The sequence below is a fragment of the Gossypium hirsutum genome, chromosome D11, assembly GCF_007990345.1.
Source record: "Gossypium hirsutum isolate 1008001.06 chromosome D11, Gossypium_hirsutum_v2.1, whole genome shotgun sequence".
Lineage (NCBI taxonomy): Eukaryota > Viridiplantae > Streptophyta > Magnoliopsida > Malvales > Malvaceae > Gossypium > Gossypium hirsutum.
Window position 1 is genome coordinate 65,444,893 of NC_053447.1, and position 25,663 is coordinate 65,470,555.

The following is a 25,663-nucleotide window of genomic DNA, read 5'->3' on the forward strand; positions in this document are numbered from 1 at the left end:
CCCTTGGTGATGCTGACCAGGAAAAGCAGCTGAAGAATACATGCTATAATGAGTACTCTCCGGATACCCCATCAGATGGCATCCTGACAGAACTCGGTGGCAACCTATGCAGCACCAGCTCCAGTCAACCCACTACCTACACCAGCACCACTCAACCTACCATATCGAGATGAACCTGGTCCACCATATGGACCACCAAGTCCAGAACCATGCCCACCAGCACCCCCTACATTGCCACCCAAACACACCCACCCCAACTCCTGATGAATTCAAATGATGAGGGTGATTCATTTATAGGAATATTATTTTGTTTTCATTTTCTTTAAGATATTCGTATTAAATATTTATATTTGACGCACAAGACATGAAAAAACATTGATCAATATTTGTATAAGATGAGTCAAAGTAGTTAAAAGATGAAAAATTTACCAAAGCATTTTTATTCACATGAAGTAACCAAGTATAGCAATCCAATCAGGCTTTGCAGTACATTTTTCTTACTCTTACTCCTAAATTGAGTTCACAAAAAAAAAATCAAAATTTTAGGGTTCAATTGATTACAATTTACATAAATTTCCAGCATTGCTAATCGAAGAAACCGAAAGGGCGAACAAGGTATGCTTTGGCCAATGCTTTCCGGAGGCCTGGACTTTTAATAAGAAAAAAAAAGTAACAAGAAAAAAAAAATCAGAACATTAGCCAAAGAATACCAAAAGATTAATCACGCCAAACCTAATTGCTTCGATCGTATATCGAGTTGAATGTCATTGTAGCGAACGACATGGTAACATTTTCCGTTGATGAAGATAAAATCCCTTCTTTGCTTGTGCCTTCTGAAGTCAGGTCGGACTTCTCTTTGTGAGCTCTTAAATTCATGAATTCTGAAAGTAGGCGAGGTCTTGATATATTCTGTTCATCCACTGGTTCCTCACCGGCTAGCATCTTCACCACTTTGGACATGGATGGTCTTTGCTTTGGCACGTCTTGGGTGCAAAGTAAGCTGACCTTTAGGAACTTATGAGCTTCTTCATTGTTATAGTCTCCACCCATTGACACATCGACTAATTCCGCAAGTTGTTTTTGGTCATGCAAGTCCCATGCCTGCAGTTATAAATCGACTTAGCAACCAAGAAACTGAATTCAAACCTACGAAGCTCAAAAATACACAAAAACACAAAACACATTTGGGTTAATGAGGCAAGTGTTGGATACGGGTTAACAAGTTTTTCCATATTTGAATGATCATACCAGCTCCGCATATGTGTCAGACATGGGCAATGGTCTCGGATACTTCTAGGAAAATGAAGCAGAGTAACATAAGGAGACACTTCCACATTACACAATTTATACACACACAAATGTTTCAATGTTTGTTTAAGCCAAAAACTGTAAGATCAATGGAGATTGAATACGAAAGCTCAAAGTGAGAAATTCATATGTTTCTGCATTTAGAGACTACTCGAGCTATGTGTAATGCAGACAATATATTAAGACTCGAATGACACTAGCAAGGAAGGCTACAACGATGAGAACATATGGGAAATTCATACCCTTTCAAGTAGATATTGATCTGACACAGGTAATCTCCTATTCGTGTTGCATCTACCACTCACAATCTCCAATAGCAAAACACCAAAACTGTAAATATCGGCTTTTCTCGTTAGCTGACCTCGTATTGCATACTCAGGTGCTAGATAACCTCTATATAAACCACAAAAAAGATAAAATCAAATTAATAATGCTGAATGGAAGTCCTAGATTAAAGGTACTTATGCATCTAATCTATGTTACTCTAACTCAAATCTAAGCATGAGAGATAGAATAGACAAGCATATACAGCAATTTAAGAACATACGTTGTTCCGGCAACACGTGTACTAATATGAGTCAAGTTGTCAGGGAACAGCTTAGCCAGACCAAAATCCGAAATTTTGGGCATGAGGTTTTTATCAAGGAGGATATTGCTGGCTTTGATGTCCCTGTGAACAATATATGGTCGAACTTCCTCGTGAAGAAAAGCAAGCCCCCTTGCAACACCGAGGCAAATGTTACGCCTCATAGACCAGCTGAACTGCATACTGCTATCGCTTCCACCTAAAACGAGAAAAAAAATGCCTTAGCTTACTATTGTTCAAGCAGTTAACAAAGACAAATCCGGAATAGAAGAAATTACCGAGAAGAGTTTGTGCAAGGCTGTTATTCTCGAGATAGCCATATACCAAAATTCTGTGGTTTCCTTCCACGCAACAACCATGCAGCTTAACCAGATTTTCGTGCTCTATGTCGGCGATCACATTTATTTCAGTCAAGAATTCTCGCACCCCTTGCCTTGAGTCTGCTGACAGAACTTTTATAGCGGCCACAGTACCATCTCTAAAAGTTCCCTATTCAAACAAAAACGATTGCTAAGAAGTTAGCATTGGATGTTAAAATAATAAAACAGGCTTAGTTTATTTAAGAATTTATTAAAGCCTTCGTTTGAAAAAAAAAGGGAAAAAAACGAACTTGGCAATCACCTTGTAGACAACACCGAAACCTCCCTCTCCGATTTTATTGGAGAAATGAAAATTTCCAGTTGCCATTTTCAGCTCCTTGTAAGGAAAGAGTTTAGTGTTCTGAATACCTGAAACCTCTGTAAAATGTGTATGAATTAGGAACATTTGCAAGCAAATTATACACATGGAAGGAACTTGGAAGCATTTTCCGGGACGGGAGGCGGGTTTCATCTTGCTCGGGGCACAATAATTCTAAAAGAAGTCAAAACCTAATATGTCGAATTCACTTAAACTTCAGTGAATTCAGTATCCTCAGCCAAGCCGGATTTTATAGTCAAGACATTAAAAAAGTTTAGCAGCATACCATCATCAATTTCTGTTGTATGTTCAGCTGAGCGAGCTGTCTTCTTTCGTGAAAATAAGAACGAGCAACAAGTCATCACCAGCTGCTGTTCAGCCTGAATGCCTAAACACAAATGGGAACTCTACCGAACCACTGTAAAGCACCAAACAAGAGGCATCATCCCCTATGTCCATTATAAAGAGTATAGAATCGCCTTATCATATACTAAATAACTGTTAAACCATTCCTATAGGAAAAGAAAAACAATAAATAAAAAGGTCAATCTATCTCTGCGAGTAATGTATGATGATGATCAACATCCTTTTAATATAAGCTCTGTGTTAAGATCAAATATAACTTTTTTTCCGTAGATTACACTCGTAGAAGCATAGGGGAAGACAATTTATGCATGCGATATGACATTTTAAGTATCTTAAGCAATAAAAAGGAAAAACTACCTCTTAAAGAACTCGTAAACTGTTGGAACAATAGCAGCAGCAAAAAGAAAGAGAACAAGACAGAGAACAAAGGAGGAAGAAACAAAAACAATTTACTTGCTCACAAACGTGCAGCAAGGAAGCAATCTGAGCTTCACAACTGATATGCTTACTCATTCAATATGAAAACAATACATTTATAGTCAAAATACATCAGCAAATACTACCTACTACCACTAGTTAGCCTAGTAACTTGATAAACATTGCTTGTACACATGGATAAGCTAACTTATCAGCTCAATCAACCCATCAAAACATCAACATCAAAGTTCATTCTCAACCAAACTAAATTACATTGCAACATGCACAAATGCTGCAGCATGCACAAATGCTGCAGCATGCATACAAGCTGTATGCACTCAACAAAATCATCATAGTACCATGCATTTTAACAAAAACATAACAGCAGCATGGTTGGCCATTTTCAACATAAACAAAGACAACAGCAAGAGTACAACATTAGCAAGACTTCGCTAACAGGTGAAAAGTTCGATACAAGACTTGTAAGAGTTCTTCACAATAATATGATCATTGAACAATTTCAAGATAGTATTACAAATGTGTACATCATTAGTATATGAAAGAAAATATGATGGAACTGAATGAAGGATCAAATAGTAAAGGTGTTAATATAAGTTCAAACAAAAGGAAGTCAAAAGAAATCCTGAATAACTCAACGAATAAACCGATAAAAATTCCTACTCGAAAATCGGTTCAGGCGAATCTAAAGAGGATTTTGAGCACAATTACATTAACAAAATCACTAATTGAATTATTTTAGAAACATACCAAATTTGCTTGAAAGTTGAAAGGTATATAAGACCTAAAAGAGACTCCAGGAAAGCCCCCCTGTGAGATCAAAATCCAAAAACAGGTCAAATTTTGAGCTAACAAGAAATTATAACCTGATCTAAAATCATTATAACTACAAATAAAAACATATTTTGAAAAGGCATAAAAAAGATGGCTAACCATTGTAAAATCTTCCATTACACAAACTTGAAGAACTTGTAAAAGTCCTTTTCACCAGAATTCAAAGCTAAAAACACTATAACATTAGCCCAAAATAACAAAAAAAGAAAAGAAAAGAAAACCAGCATTCATATTTTTTGTGTTTTGTTAAGAACATACAGAAAAATTGAATCTCGAATTTCTGCTTTTGAGTAACAGAGAATCCAAGAAAGGAAAACAAAAACAAACACCAATGAAGACCAAGCATCAGAATTTTGCTAAGTAAGCTACTTTTTTTAGCATAATCAAGTAAACCAACCAAAGATGAAGACATTAAACTCTTAAAAATGACATTTTTTAGGATAAATGATTGTAAGAAGCATAAGCATAACCCAGAATTTCTTGGCCACCAAACAAAACCCAGAAAGGAAACTCACCTTAGATACTCTTGCAAAAGCTACACCAATGATTTAGACAAGCTTAGCATCATGTAATAAACTAAACAATATAGTTTGCAGTCAATCCTGGTCCATTTCTCAAGTTGGCATTAATGAATAAAATTGGACGAGGCATATGATGTAAGTACAAGCGCAAAATTCTGAGACATCCCCAAAAGTTTTACAGAAAAACCCAATTTCGTCCCTGAAACTTCTTGGAAAGAATCAATTCTCATGATTTATGACGCTATTTTATATGATTTGTAAAAATAAAAAAAATTAAGAAAAATAAGTTACTATCTCCATGTGAAAATCTTTTTCGTATCCGAGAAATTCTGATTTTGAAAAGTCAAATCCGCCTTATCTCTCCTCTGATAAGACTTGCTTGTAAAGATGATTTGTTATTTTATATCTGAATACGTTTTTGAATGATTTGAGTACATTATACAAAATTTCACTAATACTAATAATATAAGGTATCTATAATTAATGATATATTTCTTGACGTATCATAAATAACTGTCTACAATCTATAAACAAGTGTTCACTAATCACTATCCCCCCATCTTTTTTTTCTTATTTCTTTTTTCTTTCTTTTTTTTGGTGCATTTTAGGAAAGTGGAAAATTTCAGTTTTGGTCCATTTATTATGATTAAAATTAAGATTTAATATTTAATATTATGATTTGTAACAATTTTGGTTTGATATTGGGGTTGCAAATATCCGTCAATGTAATGGTAGTTTGGGCTTTAACGATAGTTTATTCGAACGGATTGTGGAATAAAATTATTTTCTAAGTGAAGTTTCGCAGAATAGGATTAGTAAATCTGAATTACGTTAACAAATATTAAGTGTTATTTCCCTCATTACTTTTGCTCCTAGCTTTACTTTGCATTTAATTTGTTACAGAAGTGAAGTCAGAATTTTTTTTTAAGGGGGTCGAAATTAAATTGTAATTTTTACGATGGTAAAAATACAATTTTACTATTTTAATAGCCTATATATTTATAATTTTTAAAGTATTAAATCAAATTTTTATCATTTTTAGGGGGACAAAGTGCAATTTTATCTTGACAAATTTTAAATTTTAAAATTTTTAAAGGGCCTAAATAAAAAAATTTTCATTTTAGAGGGCAGAAGCCCCTGCCAGCCCTCCTAGCCATGCCTCTAATTTGTTATGTTTGATTCTATTATAACAGACGTTAGAATGGAATTGTTTTTCAGTTATAAACCAAGTTATTTGTTTTAATAATATTTCGATTATCAGAGTTGGAACGAAGTCAAAATAAAAACATTTTTAGTGTTGAGAAGGTGAAATGGTTCGAAACCTCTCAAATTCTTGCAAGATGAATGTGAACTTAGGGGTCATGCTTAAGTTAGCAAGCAATGTACATCATGAATAGTGCAAAGAGGTTGGGCTAGTAAAGACTATGAAGGTAATGAAAGAGTCTCTTGACCGAGTAATACCTATGAATATATCTTTGGTCCAACAATTACCCCCCTTTTTTTTTTATTGGGGCCTGACAAAATAGATTGATTTTACATTAGGGGTCGATATCTCCTTTTAACATAATAAAAATACTAAGACCCTGTTAAAATATTAATCAATTAAAAATTAATATTTTTAATAAATTAATTTTTTAAACAGCGTTTGATAACCTAAAATAAAAATTACTAGATAGAATTTTTTGTAAAAAATTATAAGTAGATAGAAACCTACTTATTCAATTATTTTTATTTTATTCTATTTCATTTCATTTAAGATTATATTATCATTTATCAAATAATCTAACTATATTCACTATTTAATTTTAAATAATATATCAATAATATTTTATAACTTAAGTTATAATACTTAATTTTTCAATATTTTTTTCTATACTTAATTTTAACACATTGCCAATATCCATTAATATAGTATTTAGAGCAACACTTCAAGTATGATCTGGATTTGATTCGCGCTAATTGCATTACTGTTAGAGCTTTGTTCTCCTCTTATAATTCACCAAAAATTTACTATTTAGAATTAACATATTCATCATTTGTAACAATATTGGGTGATATTATAATCTCATAACTAACCTTAAAATAATCCTTTTGAAGTACATGTTAACAATATTTTTTAATCAATTCTCAAAAATAAAAAATTAATCAAATTACAATTCTATCCTCCTTAAACTTTTTTCTTTTCGTCTTTTCAACTGAAACCTAACCTTTTTGAATTGTCATAAATTTAATTTATTTATTTTGTAAGAATGACTTTTTCCATAAATGTTTACAGCGTGTGAACACATGTATTATTGATGTATCCTTTATTAATCGGCCCAGCGATTGGACGTCAATGACTTTGAAATTTCTAGTCAACATTATAAAAATCAAATTATTCAATTAAAATTCAAATATTAATTAATGTTTTTATAAAATAAAAAGGACAACATTATGCTCACAATCCGTAAGTCTTAATGACCCACATGCATTCTTCACCAAAAAGAAAAGAAGACCCACAGGCATTTTTTCTTTCCTCTTTTTCTATTTTGTTTAAGATAATGGTGATATTTTTTCATTATTTAAGATGTTGCTTTTCGAGTAATTCTTACAGGTGTGCTTTTAGTTACATTAGCTGAAAACGCTTTTTATAATATGCTTTTTCATTGAAATTTAACAATATAGTTCTTTTGATTAGATGGTTAAATGTTACTATCTTTATCTAACTTTGAGTTATGGATTCGATTTCTCTTCTACTCACATTTGTATTTTTTATTTCATATTGTTTTAACTTTTTTTTATTTTTAATTAATATTTTTAATACATTAGTTTTTTTTTTGTCAGATAGTTAGATAATTGTGATTTCATCTTTGAGTATTAGATTCAATTCCTCTTACAAACATTTTAATATGTTTTTTTTATTTCATGTTGCTTTAAATTTTTTTAATTTTAATTAATGTTTATAATTAATAAATATATTGTTTTCAAGTTTTTATTATTTTTAATTCATTTTTTAATTAATAACCCTTTTATTTATAAAATTAAATAATTATTGCAAATATCATTATTTTTATATGTGTAATATTTATTTTTCAATCCATATTAGAAATCACCATACCCATAATAGAGGCGGAGAAATTAAAATTTTGACATGTGAATATTATATATAAAATATATATAAGAATTTTATGATGTTTTTAAAAGATAATTACATATTTGTTATTTAATTTTATAAATAAAAGAGTTATTAATTAAAAATAAAATAAAATAAATTAACTTGAAAATAATATACTTATTAATTATAAACATTAATTAAAAAACAGTTCGAAACAACATGAAATAAAAAATAAATATTAAAAAGCTTATAAGAGGAATTGAACTTGAGACTTAAAAGATGAAATCGCAATTATCTAACTATCTAACCCAAAAAACTAACGTGTTAAAAATATTAATTAAAAAAAGCTTGAAACAACATGAAATAAAAAATATAAATGTAAGTAAGAGAGAGATCGAACCGGAATTCAAAGACACAAACACTAACATTGAACCATCTAACCAAAAGAAATAAATTATTAATTTTTAGTGAAAACATGTTCTATAGTGCGCGTTTTTTAGCTGACATAGTCACTTTCTCTATCCAAAAATGGCATATACTAATAAATTTTAAAAAAAAACACAACCTAAATTCTTAAATTTTATAAAAATACATATTTCTTTAATTTACACGTGTTTTTTCACTTATAAGTTACATATTTTATTATTAAGTTTTAAATCTTATGTTATAAACCTCTAAATCTTAAACCAAAATCATAAATTTATATATTTAAAGAATTTAACAAAAAAAATATTTTTAAAAGAATGAAGGGTGAAGATTTATTCGAGTCAAAAAGGAACTCATGGACTATGAGTTAACCTTTTTCGAAGAAAAAAGAAATAAAATTATATAAAAATCAAAGTCAAAATTAAGAAGCTTTTTCTACTTCATTAATTATTACTTAAATTAACCTTAAAATTGTTATTATTATATTACTCAATGAAAGCTTCAAACATTTATTTTTTCATCCATTGAAGTTTTTTGTGGATAGAAATTAGCCAAATGTGCAATTTTTGTCATATCAAGGGTACAAAGTTCAATTTAGTGAAATCATAAGTTTTAATGAAATTTGCTCATTTTTTTATATTTATTTAGAATATCATCTATTTTGCGCAATTGGATCAAATTAATTTGTTTTATTTGAGAAAAAGAATTTTGTGAGTAAATAACAAACTTAAAAGATAAATAGAATATGGAGCCAGAACCAAAAGTAATTAATTTCAAATTAATAGTATATTTCAAATTTAAATTATGAAGATCCATTTGAATGGAAAGATGCTAATTAAATTGTATTTTATTGACTAATAATATATATTTCTATAAGAAAAGTAAAAGTCCAATCTATTCTAATTTACTCATGCAGTACCAGTAAATGGTTGAATACAATCGTAAAAAAATTATATTTTTGAAAAAGTACATAAATTTAAATTTTAAAAATGACACTATTAAAAGAAATAATTACAAAATTTAAATATCTCTGCAAAGTCGTAAAGACCATGTATGGGGGTTGACACCTACCCAGTGCCGGAAGGTCAAGAAAGTTGGTGACTTGATGATAGAGGAGTCGGCGACCGAAGCCCCGGTGAACGGCGGCCGTAACTATAACGGTCCTAAGGTAGCAAAATTTATTGTCAAGTAAGTTCTAACCCGCACGAAAGGCGTAACGATCTGGGCACTGTCTCGGAGAGAGGCTCAGTAAAATAGACATGTATGTGAAGATGCGGACTACTCGCACCTTGACATTAAGACCTTATGAAGCTTCACTGTTCCTTGGGATTGGCTTTGGGCTTTTCCTGCGCAGCTTAGGTGGAAGGCGAAGAAGGCCTCCTTTCGGGGGGCCCAAGCCATCAGTGGGATACCACTCTGGAAGAGCTAGAATTCTAACCTTGTGTCAAAGACCTATGGACCAAGGGACTGTCTCAGGTAGACAGTTTCTATGGGGGTAGGCCTCCCAAAAGGTAACGGAGGCATGCAAAGGTTTCCTCGGGCTAGACGGAGATTGACCCTCCAATGCAAAGACAAAAGGGAGCTTGACTGCAAGAACGACCCGTTGAGCAGGGACGTAAAAATTTGCGTTCATTAATGTTCCCGCCAATCAACATCACTTGTGAGAAAAAAGAAAAAGAAAGTGCATGGAAGTAGTTGAGGAATCCTTTAATAGTTGCGTAATGAATTTTTATGGGATAAAAAGACCACAATTGATGAATCACTTATACTAACAATTCATGCTTTTTCGAGGTTGACTAGGTAGATAACAAAGTTGACCACACTTTCATCGATCCTTATATGACCTATATTGGTCGTACTCTAATCTCATGTAGTTCCAAAGAAGCAGATAGTCATGATTCATCCCTCCACTAAAACGGAATACCAACTTCGTTGCTTCCATTGTTACCGAGCTGTATTGGACCAATAATCTCTCATGTGAACTTTTAGTCTCTCTTTTGAGTTTCAGTCATTTGTTGTGACTCGATCATCTACTCTGATAATTTTTGTGCAACTTACCTTTATGTCGATCCTTACTTTCATTTGTGCATGAAACATGTCAAAACATTGTTGAATTTATATAACATCGTAAAGTTTTAGTAAATTATTAAATTTCTTACAACATAAATTACTAAAATTATTATTGAATTGCTGAATCTCTTACAAAATTATTAAATTTCTTACAAATTTGTAATGCTTACCTTGTAAATCACTAAATTTCTTATAACACTGTAATGTTTTTAGTAAATTATTGAATTCCTTACTATATATATTATTGGAATCCTTACAAATTACTGCACATCTTAAAATTTATTGAATCACTTACAAAATTACTGAATTTCTTTCAAAATTACTAATGTTTACCTAGTTTGTTATAACATTGTAAATTTTTGAATCTCTTATAAAATTACTAATACTTGCTTAATTTCTTATAATTTTGTAAATTATTGAATCTCTTACCAAATTACCGAAAAATTTACATCTTTGTAATGTTTATCTAGCTTCTTACAACTTTGTAAATAATTGAATTTCTTACAAAATTATTAAATCTCTTATAAAACTACTAAACCTATTATAAAATTATTGAATATTTACAAAATTACTAATGTTTACTTTGTAAACAAATTTACCAAATTTTTTACAAAGTTACTGAAGTTTTTATACCTTTGTAATGTTTAACTAACTTCTTAAAATTTATTATTTTCTTTAACAAAATTATTATCACTTATAAAGTAACTAAATTTTAATGAGTTAACCAATAAAGCAGGTTATTTAGTGAAGCATTGACATTGTTGGACTTTTGAATATCCAAATTTGAGTGTTATTATATGTATTTACTTATATATGAGTTCTCAATCTAGATTTTATAGAATGTATTCCAATCATCAGTTAGGTAATTAGTTAGTCTATCCGTTTGTACTTTTACTAAAGCATTGACATTGTTGCAAAGGTTAAGGTCCTAGGATTTTAAGTATCCAAGTTTGAGTCTCACCATGCGCATTTACGCATGTGTGAATTCTCAATCTAGATTTTATTTTGGATTTAAGTCCCACTACATGTAAATCGTATCCAAATTTATTTTAGTCCAAACTGAATGTATTTTAATAATATGTTAGGTAGTCCATCCGCTTGTACTTTCTAATACTTCGATTCTAATTGTAATTATATAATGTATTGAATTAATTGATTCCTATTATTGTCATACATATGCACTATTTGTGATTATGAATTGTAATTCTAACTTAAGAAAAAGTAGGTTGGTTTGAATTATAAGTTATTTTTTTTGGGTAAATTACACCAGCAGTCACTCAACGTTGGGGTAGCTAACAAAACAGTCACTCAGGTTTTAATTCAGTCACTCAACTTTCTAAAAATAACAAAATAGTCACCACTAACCATTTTCCATTACAAACGTAACAGAGTTACCATTTTCCATTACAGACTTAACGGAGCTGTCATTTTCCATCCTTCTATCACTGCTCTCCCATCGCTCTCCCATTTTCCATTACAGCCTAATTTTCAGTGGCGTCGGAAACAGTGATTCGAGATCACTAAATCTGACCAGTGAGTCTTAAAATTTAATAAACTAATAATTATGGGTCAAGTGTGAATTTAGAAGAATTTTTGAATTAGTGAATTTTGTGATTTATTGAATTTTGTGATTTAAAAAGAATTTAATAGGTAAATTGGGTCTAAAACGAGGTTTTGAGACCTCGAATTCATAAGCCGAGCCATAAATATTTCTATAAATATTTATGGAGTGTCATTGAGTTAGTATAAAAATTTTGTTAGAAAATTTTAACGTTTGGATAGTCAATTAATTAAAAAGAACTAAATTGAAAATAGTGTAAAATTTGTTAACTTGTGATTAAATAGCTTAAGTAACTAACAAGGAGGGATTTGAAAGACAATTAGGCCTAAAGTATATGGGCTGGACGGTTGAGTAAGAAAAATCAGCAAGAAAGTAAGGAGAAACAAGGGCAAAATTGAAAACTTTGCAAATTAAACATAAAAAATAAAGACAAAAGTGAAAAAATCTAGAGATCTCTTCATAAATTATCAGCAAAAACGCCATAGGAGGTCTGAAACAAGCTGGTTTCTCATATTTTTATACCATGTGAGTTCAATTCTTGCTTTTTCCTTGAAATTTTTTATGTTTTGTGACTTTTACAACTAGGTCCAATTATTGAATTCATTAGTTTTTGATTCCATGGGTGATTTTGTAAGTTACCATGAATAAGTTCTGGAATTTTATGATGAATTATTATAGATTTTAAGTTTTAATTTCATTATATTATGATCTTATTAAGTGATTTTAGTAGAAAATTATTTTTAGGACCTAATTGTGAAAAAAGTTAGGAATTGGGGTTTTGTACTGAAATTATGAATATCAAAGGCTGTTTACTAGTCTAAAATGGTCGGATAAGGTGTTAATTGAGAAAAATTAGATCAATTGAAGGGTTAATTAAGTAGGGCCCAAATTGTAAAATTGTAAATTTTGGGGGTAAAGTGTAATTTCGAAAATTGAAAGGCATAAATTGTGAAGTAAATTAGTATTGAATTAGATGCTAATGAATGGAAAAATCTATATTATAGATCAGGAATCCGAAGATAAACGCGGAAAAGAGAAAGTATCGAACTAGTTTCTAAACTTTTACAACTCCTGCAAATTGGCCCAGGTAAGTTCATATGGCTTAATTTTTATGATTAATTGTTAATGTGGAAATGATATAATGTATCAATCTGTATATTGTTGTTGAATTATGATTATGGTAAAAATGAGAATGAAATGAGATTGTTAGTTCAAATTAAGGGATACGCGGGATTGAGTACATACGTTCGGTAACCAGTGATGAATTGACGGATAAGTCCATGGTGGATCCATGGCAAAGTGTGAAAATTAAGTATGGTATTTCGATAAGGAAAACCATACTGAGTTGTGAAAAGTAGGTATGGTATTTCGATAAAGAAAACCATACTGAGTTGTGAAATGTAGGTATGGTATCCCGTGAAGAAAACCATACTGAGTTATAGCAATGTGAAATATTCAAGCAAATCGTGGCATCGGGCAAACGATGTACTCAAATCCGTAAGACGATCCTTAATTTGACAGGTATTTGTAAGTGCAATTGAAGCTAAATGTCGGAATATAAGTTGACATCTGACATCGAGCTCAATTGGATAGATTCACTGTTTGATATTGTGGTTGGCAGGAAATGTTGAATTTTTATTTGTCTATTAATATTGTTAGTGAAATTGGGGTAAGATTTTATTATGAGCCTATGAACTTACTAAGCTTCCGTAAGCTTAGTTGTGTGTGTCTATTGTTTCTTGTAGATTGATATATACATATACGTTTGGAGGATCGGATTTACATCAACGATCACACTATCCAGATTTACTCTAGTAGATATTGTTAAACAACTTTTTGATTTATATGGCATGTATAAGGAGTTGGTCAATTTGTATGTAATCTTATGATATAGCTAATGAGTAGCAAGTAAATATTCGATAATGATTAGTTATTTAAATGACTATATAGGAATGTGTTTTGGTGTTGTGTGTGCTTAAATGATAGTTAATGAAAAGAAATGATAAAAGAGTAAAAATTTGCAATGAAACTGTCTTTTTACAGCAGCAATGATGTGATTTTGAAAAATCACCTAGGATAGTATAAAATGAATTAGAGTGTGAATGATATACGTAATTAAATATTGTTGAGTCTATTTTTATATAAAAATAACGGTGTAGCAAAAGGAAATTTACATTTTAAGATATGTGAATTTTCATGAGACAGGGTCAGATCTATTTTTGGAGTCCCCTGTTCTGAGCTTAGAAAATCATTAAACATTGTACAAAAATAGTTTTGAGTTGTATCTTACATTCTTAGATTCCTTAAGGAGTCTATTTTCTGTAGAAATAAGTGAGAACATAATATGAAAATCCTAGAATGAGAAAATTTATTTTTAGTAACAAGAGGTTAGAACAGTCGAATGGTGAAACAGGGGAGACTTTAACTAATAAACTGTACTAATTGGCTGAACCAAAAATTCTAAAAATTTTATGGTAGGAAGATATATGAGTATAGTTTCAGGGAAAATTTACGAGATTAAATTTTGAGTTTCTTAGCTCGAGTTATAATTAATTTAGTAACTGCTGCGCGATTGGACAGATTTGCTGTAAATAGTGAAATTAATTTTCAAAGTAAATTTTTATACTCCGAATTAGTAAGATAAGCTAAGTAATGCCTAGTGCTCGACTCCGGAAAAGGTCTCGGGTAAGGGGTGTTACATTTTGTTGGTATCAGAGCTTTGGTTTAGCCGATTCTCGGAATGAATGTAATGAGTAAAGTGTTCAAAAATACATGCCATATAAATTTGTGATAGTGTGTTGTGTATGATCCGATCTGATTTTTATTATTTTTATAGATTACAAAGATGTCAAATAGACCTGAACATGCTGAACAGGAAGAAGCTAACAGTAGAGTACAGACTTCTGAACAAGGAACAAGCAGCAATGTTCCAATCTCTCTGGTTCAAGAACAAGATCTTAAAAATATGATATATGGAGTGATGAATCAGTGGTTTGCCGATGTAATGCAAGGAAGAACTCAAACTCAACAACCTCCTCCCCCTACTGCACCACCTGTGGCACCCTCGGTTGCTCCTCCACCTCCTTCGACAACTGAATCTAGTAAACGTTCTCCGATTGAAAAGCTTAAGAAGTTTGGAGCTGAAGAATTTCGAGGTTGATCGGATGATGACCCTGTAAAAGCTGAGTATTGGCTACAAAGTCTGGTAAGAGTTTTTAAACAAATGGCTTGTTCTCCGGATGATTATCTGAGATGTGTTGTGTCTTTGTTAAAAGAAGAAGCATATAGTTGGTGGAAAACTGTGGAAGCAGTAGTATCTGAAGAGAAGCTTACTTGGGAATTTTTCCAGAGTAAGTTTAAAAAGAAATATGTCGGTAATAGATATTTAGACAAGAGGAAGAGGGAATTTCTTAACTTGCGACAGGGAAATCGAACGGTAGCTAAATATGAAAGAGAATTTGTATACCTCAGTAAATACGCTCGAGATATTGTGCCAACTAAAGAAGAAATGTGTATTAGATTTGAAGAAGGGTTAAATGATGAGATTAGAATGATGATTGGAGGCACAAAAATTCGAGAATTTGTTACTCTGTCAGATCGAGCCCAGAAGATGGAAGAAGTATATAACAGAAAGAAGCAAAGAGAGAGTCGAAAAAAAGAATCTTTCAAGAGGAGTTATTCCAGAACAATATAGGCAGTTCCATCTAAAAAGTTCAGAGATGATTTTAGCCGGCCTACTTCAACTTCGGAAAGATTGAATAAAAGTAAGATAATTCAAGGGAAAGTGTACACTGCTAACACTAGCTGCAGGTTTAATAGTTAATCCAACATTCCCTTGAATTATCCTACTTTTATTCAATCTTTCCGAAGTTGAAGTAGGCCGGCTAAAATCATCTTTGAACTTTTTAGCTGGAACTGCCGATATTGTTCTGGAATAACTCCTCTTGAAAGATTCTTTATTTCGACTCTCTCTTTGCTTCTTTCTGTTATATACTTCTTCCATCTCCTGGGCTCGATCTGACAGAGTAACAAATTCTCGAATTTCTGTGCCTCCAATCATCATTCTAATCTCATCATTTAACCCTTCTTCAAATCTAATACACATTTTTTCTTCAGTCGACACAATATCTCGAGCATATTTACTGAGGTATACAAATTCTCTTTCATATTCAGCTACCGTTTGATTTCCCTGTCGCAAGTTAAGAAAGTCCCTCTTCCTCTTGTCCAGATATCTATTACCGACATATTTCTTTTTAAACTCACTCTGGAAAAATTCCCAAGTAAGCATCTCTTCAGATACTACTGCTTCCACCGTTTCCCACCAATTATATGCTTATTCTTTTAACAAAGACACAGCACATCTCAGATAATCATCCGGAGAACAAGCCATTTGTTTAAAAACTCTTACCAGACTTTGTAGCCAATACTCAACTTTTACAGGGTCATCGTCCGATTTTCCTCGAAATTCTTCAGCTCCAAACTTCTTAAGCTTTTCAATCGAAGAACGTTTACTAGATTCAGTTGTCGAATGAGGCAGAGGAGCAACTGAGGGTGCCACAGGTGGTGCAGTAGGGGGAGGAGGTTGTTGAGTTTGAGTTCTTCCTTGCATTACATCGGTAAACCATTGATTCATCACTCCATATATCATATTTTTAAGATCTTGTTCTTGAACCAGAGAGATTGGAACATTACTGCTTGTTCCTTGTTCAGAGGTCTGTACTCTACAGTTATCTTTTTCCTATTCAGCATGTTCAGGTCTATTTGACATCTTTATAATCTATAAAAATAACAAAAAATCAGATCGGATCATACACATCACACTATCACATATTTATATGGCATGTATTTTTGACACTTTACTCATTACATTCATTCAGAGAATCAGCTAAACCTAAGCTCTGATACCAAAAAAATGTAACACCCCTTAGCCGAGACCTTTTCTGGAGTCGATCACGAGGCATTACTTAGCTTATCTTACTAATTCGGAGCATTAAAATTTTCTTTGAAAATTAATTTTACTATTTACAGCAAATCTGTCCAATCGCGCAGCAGTTACTAAATTAATTATAACTCGAGCTACAAAGCTCAAAATTTAATTCCGTAAATTTTCTCTAAAACTAGACTCATATATCTTCCTACCATAAAATTTTTAGAATTTTTGGTTAGCCAATTAGTACAGTTTATTAGTTAAAGTCTCCCCTATTTCACCATTCAACTATTCTGACCTCTTGTTACTAAAAATAAATTTTCTCATTCTAGGATTTTTATATTATGTTCTCACTTGTTTCTACAGAAAATATACTCCTTAAGAAATCTAAGAATGTAAGATACAGCTCAAAAATATTTTTGTACAATTTTTAATGATTTTCTAAACTCAAAACAGGGGACTCCAAAAACAGGTCTGACCTTGTCTCACTAAAATTCACATATCTTAAAATATATATTTCCTTTTGCTACATCGTTATTTTTATATAAAAATAGACTCAACAAACTTTAATTCCATATATCATTCACCCTCTAATTCATTTTATACTATCCTAGGTGATTTTTCAAAATCACATCACTGCTGCTGTAAAAAAACTATTTCATTGCAAATTTTTACTCTTTTATCATTAATTTTCATTAACTATCATTTAAGCAGACACAACACCAAAACACATTCCTATATAGCCATTTCAATAACTAATCATTATCAAATATTTACTTGTTACTTATTAGCTATATCATAAGATTACATACAAACTGACCAACTCCTTATACATGCCATATAAATAAAAAAGTTGTGTAACAAAATCTACCAGAGTAAATCTGGATAGTGTGATCGTTGATGTAGATCCGATCCTCCAAACGTATATGTATATATCAATCTACAAGAAACAATAGACACACACAACTAAGCTTACGAAAGCTTAGTAAGTTCATAGGCTCATAATAAAATCTTACCACAATTTCACTAACAATATTAATAGACAAATAAAAATTCAACATTTCCTGGCAACCACAATCTCAAACAGTGAATCTATCCAATCGAGCTCGATGTCAGATGTCAACTTATATTCCAACATTTAGCTTCAATTGCACTTACAAATACCTGTCAAATTAAAGATCGTCTTACGGATTTGAGTACATCGTTTGCCCGGTGCCTCGATTTGCTTGAATATTTCACATTGCTATAACTCAGTATGGTTTTCTTCACGGGAATACCATACCTACTTTTCACAACTCAGTATGACTTTCTTCACTGAAACACCATACCTACTTTTCACAACTCAGTATGGTTTTCTTTATCGAAATACCATACCTACTTTTCACAACTCAGTATGGTTTTTCTTATCGAAATACCATACCTATTTTTCACACTTTGCCATGGATCCACCATGGACTTATCCGTCAATTCATCACTGGTTACTGAACGTATGTACTCAATCCTGCGTATCTCTTAATTTAAACTAACAATCTCATTTCATTCTCATTTTTACCAAAATCATAATTCAACAATAATATACAGATTGATACATTATATCATTTCCACATTAACAATTAATCATAAAAATTCAGCCATATGAACTTGCCTGGGCCAATTTGCAAGAGTTGTAAAAGTTCAGAAACTAGTTCAATACTTTCTCTTTTCCGCGTTTATCTTTGGATTCCCGATCTATAATATAAAATTTTCCATTCATTAGCATCTAATTCAATACTAATTTACTTCACAATTTATGCCTTTCAATTTTTGAAGTTACACTTTACCCCCAAAATTTACAATTTTTACAATTTTGTCCTTACTCAATTAACCCTTCAATTGATCTAATTTTTCTCAATTAACACCTTATCCAACCATTTTAGACTAATAAACAGCCTTTGATATTCATAATTTCAGTACAAACCCCAATTCCTAACTTTTTTTCACAATTAGGTCCTAAAAATCATTTTCTACTAAAATCACTTAATAAGATCGTAATATAATGAAATTAAAACTTAAAATCTATAATAATTCATCATAAAATTCCAGAACTTATTCATGGTAACTTAAAAAATCACCCATGGTGTAACACCCCTTACCCGTATTCGATGTCGGAATAGGGTACGATGTATTACCAGAACATATACACTTTTAACCATATTAAACCGAGATGTAAAATTTCATCTAAACTAAAACTTTCAAATTGTTATTCTTAATTCGCTAATTAGGGTTTACATAGCCCAATATACTCACAATCTTTCATTTCCTTGTATGAATTTAAAAATTTCCATTTATTTATTGAATTCATCACGAGTACCTGAATTGATCCGTATCATTACATATTCTCATGTCGTCACATTTTCCTATTTAACTATTGTAATATATCAAAGTGTCACATATACATTATCCATTCATCTCCCATACAACTATCAATATTAGCCACAAAGATGGAACAAATTTTCTCTATTCGATGTTAAATCAAAACATGTTACTTCATTACCAACTACCCTTACTAAATATACACCTTAAATTAGCCCAAGTGTTTAACCATTCACCCATGACATAAATATATTTTATCTATTATTGCAGAATATAGATGTGCTACCCAAATCATAATTCACCTCAGATAGTAACTGAGTTAATTTTTATCATTTGTCAAATAAATTACAAAACAAATTATATAACAAAATATAGATACATTTTAAACCTCACCAATAAACAAATTCTCATGGCATTAAATAATTATCATGCATCAAATACAAATGTATTTGATATTGCTATCACATAAACCAGATTAATCAGTGCAACCTCAATGATGTAATCATCCTTTTAACTTACTTAACCAAGCCAAATTATACCATCATCTCACACATAGAATGACCCACCTATCATACTTCTCAATTATGTCACTTAATAGACCAAATATACCTAACATTTATCATCATGATCAATCCACAACCAAAATACATCCATATATCTAAATTACCACACACACATATATATACCATACACACATACTATAAAACTTTATTTTCCCCATGAGCTTAAATCATGACCAATAATGCACAAATATAAGTATCATTTCTATTTCATCGTTTATCAATTATAATCGAACATATGACCAATTATAGACAAATCATTTATATATTCTCTAATTTTCCTCCTCCTCCTCTCCATTCCACATCCTTAATGTGTATAATACATTTAAGCAACATTTTCCATACTATCACTATTTTCCTGTATGTAAATTCAAGCTGTCTATCTGAGTCAGAGTCACTAATTTATTTATATCTCAATCTACATAGCTCCAAATTAAGGTCTGTTAATTTTTCCTGAAACTAGACTCACATATCTTTTCACCATAAAATTTTTATAATTTTTGGTTTAGCCAATAAGTACAGTTTATTCTTTAAAGTTTCCCCTGCTGCACTGCTCGACACTTCTGACCTCTCTTCACTAAAAATTGATTATCTCATTGTACATAATTTGGATGGTATTCCCATTTATTTATAATGAAAATAGACTCGTTTAGGATTCTAAAACTATAAGTTTTAACCCCTAATTAATTTTGTACAATTTTTAATGATTTTCCAAAGTCAGAACAGGGGATTCCAAAATTATTCTGACTCTGCCTCACAAAATTTATTATATGTCATGATTTACAATTCCATTGCTTACACCGTTTCTTCTATGAGAAACTAGACTCGATAAGCTTTAATTTCATATTTTACTCATATTCTAATTCGATTCCCACGATTTTTGGTGATTTTTCAAAGTTGGCACACTGCTGCTGCCCAAAACTGTTTTAGTGCAACATTTTGATTACCATTTTGACCCTAAACTTTTAACACATGACAATTTCATCCCTAGGCTCGGAAAATGAAATTCTTGCAATTCAACCCTTGATCCAAGCCTAATAGTTCTCATACATATCAATAACAGCCCATGGATTCCATGAAATTTTAGAATTTCTCCACAATTTCAATACTTTTCAAGTTAATCCCTAAAACATGTTTTCATCCAAAATTCTTTAATAAAACACCTTTAAACATCCATTAAGATCTCAATTTCATCATAAAATAACAAAAATCATATGAACTTATCATTTTTATCTTCCAAAACCTTCAACAAAATGAGAAACTAGTAGAATACTAAGTTGGATCTAATTGTAAAAGTCTAAAAATATAAAAATTTCAAGGAAAAAGCAAGAATTAAACTTACTTGAAGCCAAAATATGGAATACCAGCTCCAAACCCTCTGCCATGGCTGTTTCCCACCGAAATTTCAAGAAGAAATGGTCTTGAAATCCTTAAAATAAAATTTGGCCACATAAACTTTATTGTAATTCCAATTTTATCCTTAAATACATAAAAATCTTTGATTTTTTTAACGGTATGCCGCCTCTGCCACTTAAGTTGGTCCATTTACTCCTTTAGTCCTTTATTATTTAATTGTTAAGCTATTTAATCACTTTAGCAAGTTTTGCATCTTTTCAATTTAGTCCTTTTTAATTAATTGACTGCCGAAACGTTAAAATTTTCTGACAAAACTTTAAGACTACCATATTGACACTCCGTAAATATTTATAAAAATATTTACGGCTCGATTTATAACATCGAGGTCTCGATACCTCTTTTCCTCAATTTCTTAACTTGATAAATTTTTAAAAAACACAAATTACTAATTTAAAAATCTCTTAACAATTATATTTGACCTGTAATTATTAAATAATAAAATTTATGAGCTTATTTTCTGAATTTGGTGGTCTCGTACCATTGTTTTCAACATTTTTAAAAATCGGGCTATTACACATGGAATCAAAAACTAATGAATTCAATAGTTGGACCTAGTTGTAAAAGGCACAAAACATAAAAATTTCAAGGAAAAAGCAAAGATTGAACTCACATGGTATAAAAATATGAGAAACCAGCTTGTTTCAGACCTCCTATGGCATTTTTGCTGATAAATTATGAAGAGATCTCTAGACTTTTCACTTTTGTCTTTATTTTTTTATGTTTAATTTGCAAAGTTTCCAATTTTACCCTTGTTTCTCCTTACTTTCTTGCTGATTTTTTTACCCAACCGTCCAGCCCATATACTTTAGGCCTAATTGCCTTTTAAATCCCTCCTTGTTAGTTACTTAAGCTATTTAATCACAAGTTAACAAATTTTGCACTATTTTCAATTTAGCCCTTTTTAATTAATTGACTATTCAAACGTTAAAATTTTCTAACGAAACTTTTATACTAACTCAATGACACTCCATAAATATTTATAAAATATTTATGGCTCGGCTTATGAATTCGAGGTCTCAAAACCTCGTTTTAGACTCAATTTACCTATTAAATTCTTTTTAAATCACAAAATTCAATAAATCACAAAATTCACTAATTCAAAAATTCTTCTAAATTCACACTTGACCCATAATTACTAATTTATTAAATTTTAAGACTCAGTAGTCGAATTTAGTGATCTCGAATCACTGTTTCCAACACCACTGAAAATTAGGTTGTTACACCTACTCTGATTCTCTCTCCCTCTCCCCCTCTCCCCCCCTCTTCCCTACCATCCCAAAACTGAAAATGGTGCGTTGAAGTTGCTCTTTGTTCTGTTCTGTTATTGTTTTCTTTTTATGTCAGTTTTTTTTCATTACTGAACTAAATTCACACTCAGATATTCTAAATTTCCACCCCTCACTAAACTTAAGTAATTAATTTAAAAATCACTAAATTCATACTCAAATGAAATTGCCTAACTAATAAACTCATACCGGTTCCATGAACTTTCGTGAAAACTTTGATATCAAAACCATTGGAAAACCTTCCTCCCTTGCCTTCATCAACCAATTCAAAAAAAAAAAACCAAAAAACAAAAGTTAGCGAGCTAAATTCGAAGAATCAACATACAATAAAATGATGATTCAATTAAAAACTCGAGACTCACAAGTGAGAACAATAGCTTTAACATTGTTTTGCCTCGTCGGCTCAGCAAATTTCTCCTTCAGTCCATCAATTACTACAAAATTCAAAAAAAAAATCACAGAATCATAAATAAAAAATAAAGAAATTAAAAAAAAGGTAAATCAAAAGTTTTACTTGGAATAGCTAAAGCTTAACAAGAGGATTGGAGATGGTGATAACTGCAATGCCGTCGTTTCCAACCTCCATCGTCACTTTACTTTGCGACATTGTTCTTTTTAGCTCTTCTTTGTGTGTGTGTGTGTTTTGCTATTAAAACAATAATAGAACAGGACAAAGAGCAACTTTAATGCACCATTTTCAATTTTGAGATGGTGGGAGAGAGGGGAAGAATCAAAGTAGGAGGATGGATGGTGAGAAAAAGGGGGAGAGGGAGAGAGAATCAGAGTAGGGGGAGGGATGGTGGGGAAGAGGGAGAAGGATGGAAAATGGCAGCTCCGTTAAGTTTGTAACGGAAAATGGTAGCTCTGTTAAGTTTGTAACGGAAAATGGTTAGTAGTGACTGTTTTGTTATTTTTCGAAAGTTGAGTGACTGAATTAAAACCCAAATGACTGTTTTGTCAAATACCCTAAAGTTGAGTGACTGTTGGTGTAATTTACTATTTTTTTTTGAAAGGTTCAGATCACATTACTTACTTTTTAATCTAATGGTACATATTCTTTTAGCCTCAATGTGCACTTTTTAGAATTTTCCAATAACATTTCCTTGTTTGAAGGTCTTAGGCTCTTGGCATGCTATGGGACAGAACTTTCAAACACTCTATTTATAGAACTAAAAGAATATGTCATTAATATAGGGGTAACCTCAAAACTATACATGAATTTTGGTTCAATATGTAATTGTATACACGAATTTTAATTTTGTGCAATTTTGTACATGAATTTTTAATTTGATCAAATTCTCACAAACTATTGATATAACATCATTTTATATTTATATATTGCATAAAAAATAATTATATATATCCGATATAAAAATAAATTAAAATATTTATTTCTTTAAATGTACATGATTGAATCAAAGCTAAAGTTCATAGCATACCTTTGAGCCACAATCAAAATTTCATGTATATAATTGCACCAAATTAAAATTCATGCATACAATTCCACATTAAACCAGAATTCATGTCTAATTTTGAGATTTAACCCTATTAATATACTAAATACTATCCATTAGTAAATTATTAACTAGTAGATCTTGACAATTAATTTTGTAATTGTTCACACCTTCATATTCCTATTATATCAGGTTTTCCATCATATTATATTGTGTTTAAAATTTGTAATACTAATTTCCTTTCATTTTGTCATAATTGAAAAACTAAACCAATTTTCATACTTTAAAAAAAAAGGATTGAATTTTAGTTTTCAAAATATTTAAAATCAACCAATAGAAAAGGGCTTCTAGAAAAATTGTACTTTTTTTTGGTAAACATAATAAAAGAAAAAAAATATAATCTCCAAATTTTATTAACCACATAAATTAAAGATTATCTTAAAATATTCTATAAAAAAGAGACTCAGTCGACAAAATACATAATTTTCAAGTATTAATAAAATATATATGATATCTTTTTTAACTTACTGTAACTTTAAGGTAGTTTAAATCGATTCAAACTTTTATAAAAAAAAGTTTTTATAATGTTTTAATTTTTTTAATTTTTATTTTAAATTTAATCATCAACCATTTTTTAATAGTCAAATTTTTTTCATTTTCTATTTTAACATTATTTAATTTTTAATCAAATATTAAAATTTGATAACACCAGCAATGGTAGTTATAATTTTTCAATTTTCAATTTTTTGCTAAAGGTTTTTTTTTTTAGTTTTTCTTAAATTCTTTTTAGTTGTTGATTTCAATTTTTTGCTTATGATTTTTACCAATTTTTTATTTTTAATTATTGATTTCAGTATTTTCAATTTTTAATTGTTTTGCTCACCATTTTTTCTTGCATATTAGTTTCAATGTGTCTGTCTTTTTATAAAAAAATTCATTATTTTAAAATAATTTAATTAAAATTAAATTAGAAAATATATAACTTAATATATGAATAAATGTATAATCATATTTATATATCTTTAAAATTGAAGATATCCCACTATTTTATTGATGCTTAATATAAATTATTCCATAAAACTAAAATATAAGTAATATATTTATATACACCTAACTGAAAAGACCCTATAATCCATTCTAACCTGGCAAACCAGCCTGGTATTGACTTCAATTAATTTAATTTTAAAAGTTAAAAGATCGAGATGTAAAACCATATACCTTTCCCAATAAAAATGGTCAAAAGCAGTGGTGGAGCAGGCTGGGGTAGGTAATAAATTTGTACATGGGTTGAGTAGGGTATTGACAAAATTTTAGGTATGTTCAATAAGTTTAGATTCACAAAAAAAATGGATTTAAAATTTTGTCCAAATTTGATCTAGATAAAAATGTTAAAATTTAGACTTGATTTAGTTTGACCGTACAAAATTTATATATATATTTTAAAATATAATACATTAAAAACACTAAAATATTAAAATAAATGTTTTCCAATAATTTAAAAATAAATTTTAAAAAAATATTTATACTTAAATAACACTTAACATATGTGCAACTTAACAAGTAAATGCCTCTAAAATAGTAGTAAAATTAGCAATAAAATAAGAATAATACGATATCTAAATAATAACAACAAAATAGTAGCAATATAATAGTGAAATGACAGCAAAAGCACTTAGAAAATAAAAAGAAAACACCTTTTTTTTTTCTTTTTGTAAATTTGGGTCGGGCCGAGCCTGGTCAAAAAAGTCTTACCTGAGGTCCGACTCGTTTTCTAAACGGGTATTATTTT

At 30.5% G+C, this 25,663-nt stretch overlaps 2 protein-coding genes across 4 annotated transcripts; one reads left to right on the forward strand and one right to left on the reverse strand.

Moving 5' to 3' along the window:
• Nucleotides 1–424: 424 nt before the first annotated feature.
• LOC107935667 (cold-responsive protein kinase 1) lies at nt 425–5,228 on the reverse strand. Of its 3 annotated transcripts, XM_016868293.2 has the most exons (9): nt 4,723–5,054; nt 4,307–4,373; nt 4,124–4,183; nt 2,859–2,990; nt 2,516–2,631; nt 2,173–2,383; nt 1,856–2,093; nt 1,551–1,701; nt 425–1,101 (listed from the first exon to the last, which is right to left on the reverse strand). In XM_016868293.2, the coding sequence occupies exons 4-9, from the start codon at nt 2,932–2,934 to the stop codon at nt 733–735; spliced, it is 1,161 nt and encodes a 386-aa protein (XP_016723782.1). In that variant the 5' UTR covers nt 2,935–2,990; nt 4,124–4,183; nt 4,307–4,373; nt 4,723–5,054; the 3' UTR covers nt 425–732. The 3 variants fall into 3 exon arrangements, with proteins under 3 accessions (XP_016723782.1, XP_016723780.1, XP_016723781.1); XM_016868291.2 differs by lacking the exon at nt 4,307–4,373 and having other exon boundaries at nt 4,723–5,228; XM_016868292.2 differs by having other exon boundaries at nt 4,307–5,222.
• A 9,874-nt stretch (nt 5,229–15,102) lies between these two features.
• On the forward strand, nt 15,103–15,573 carry LOC107935645 (uncharacterized). Its single transcript, XM_016868268.2, has one exon. The coding sequence runs from the start codon at nt 15,103–15,105 to the stop codon at nt 15,571–15,573; it is 471 nt and encodes a 156-aa protein (XP_016723757.1).
• The last annotated feature ends 10,090 nt before the right edge of the window (nt 15,574–25,663 follow it).

Bases quoted from the DNA above. Each gene is read 5' to 3' on its own strand.
- LOC107935667 (XM_016868291.2), bottom strand. From the start codon at position 2,934: ATGACTTGTTGCTCGTTCTTATTTTCACGAAAGAAGACAGCTCGCTCA. The intron at 2,384-2,515 runs GTGATTGCCAAG...TTGTTTGAATAG, and splicing joins GTTTCGGTGTTGTCTACAAG to GGAACTTTTAGAGATGGTAC. The intron at 2,094-2,172 runs GTAATTTCTTCT...TTCTCGTTTTAG, and splicing joins CCTTGCACAAACTCTTCTCG to GTGGAAGCGATAGCAGTATG.
- LOC107935645 (XM_016868268.2), top strand. From the start codon at position 15,103: ATGGCTTGTTCTCCGGATGATTATCTGAGATGTGTTGTGTCTTTGTTA.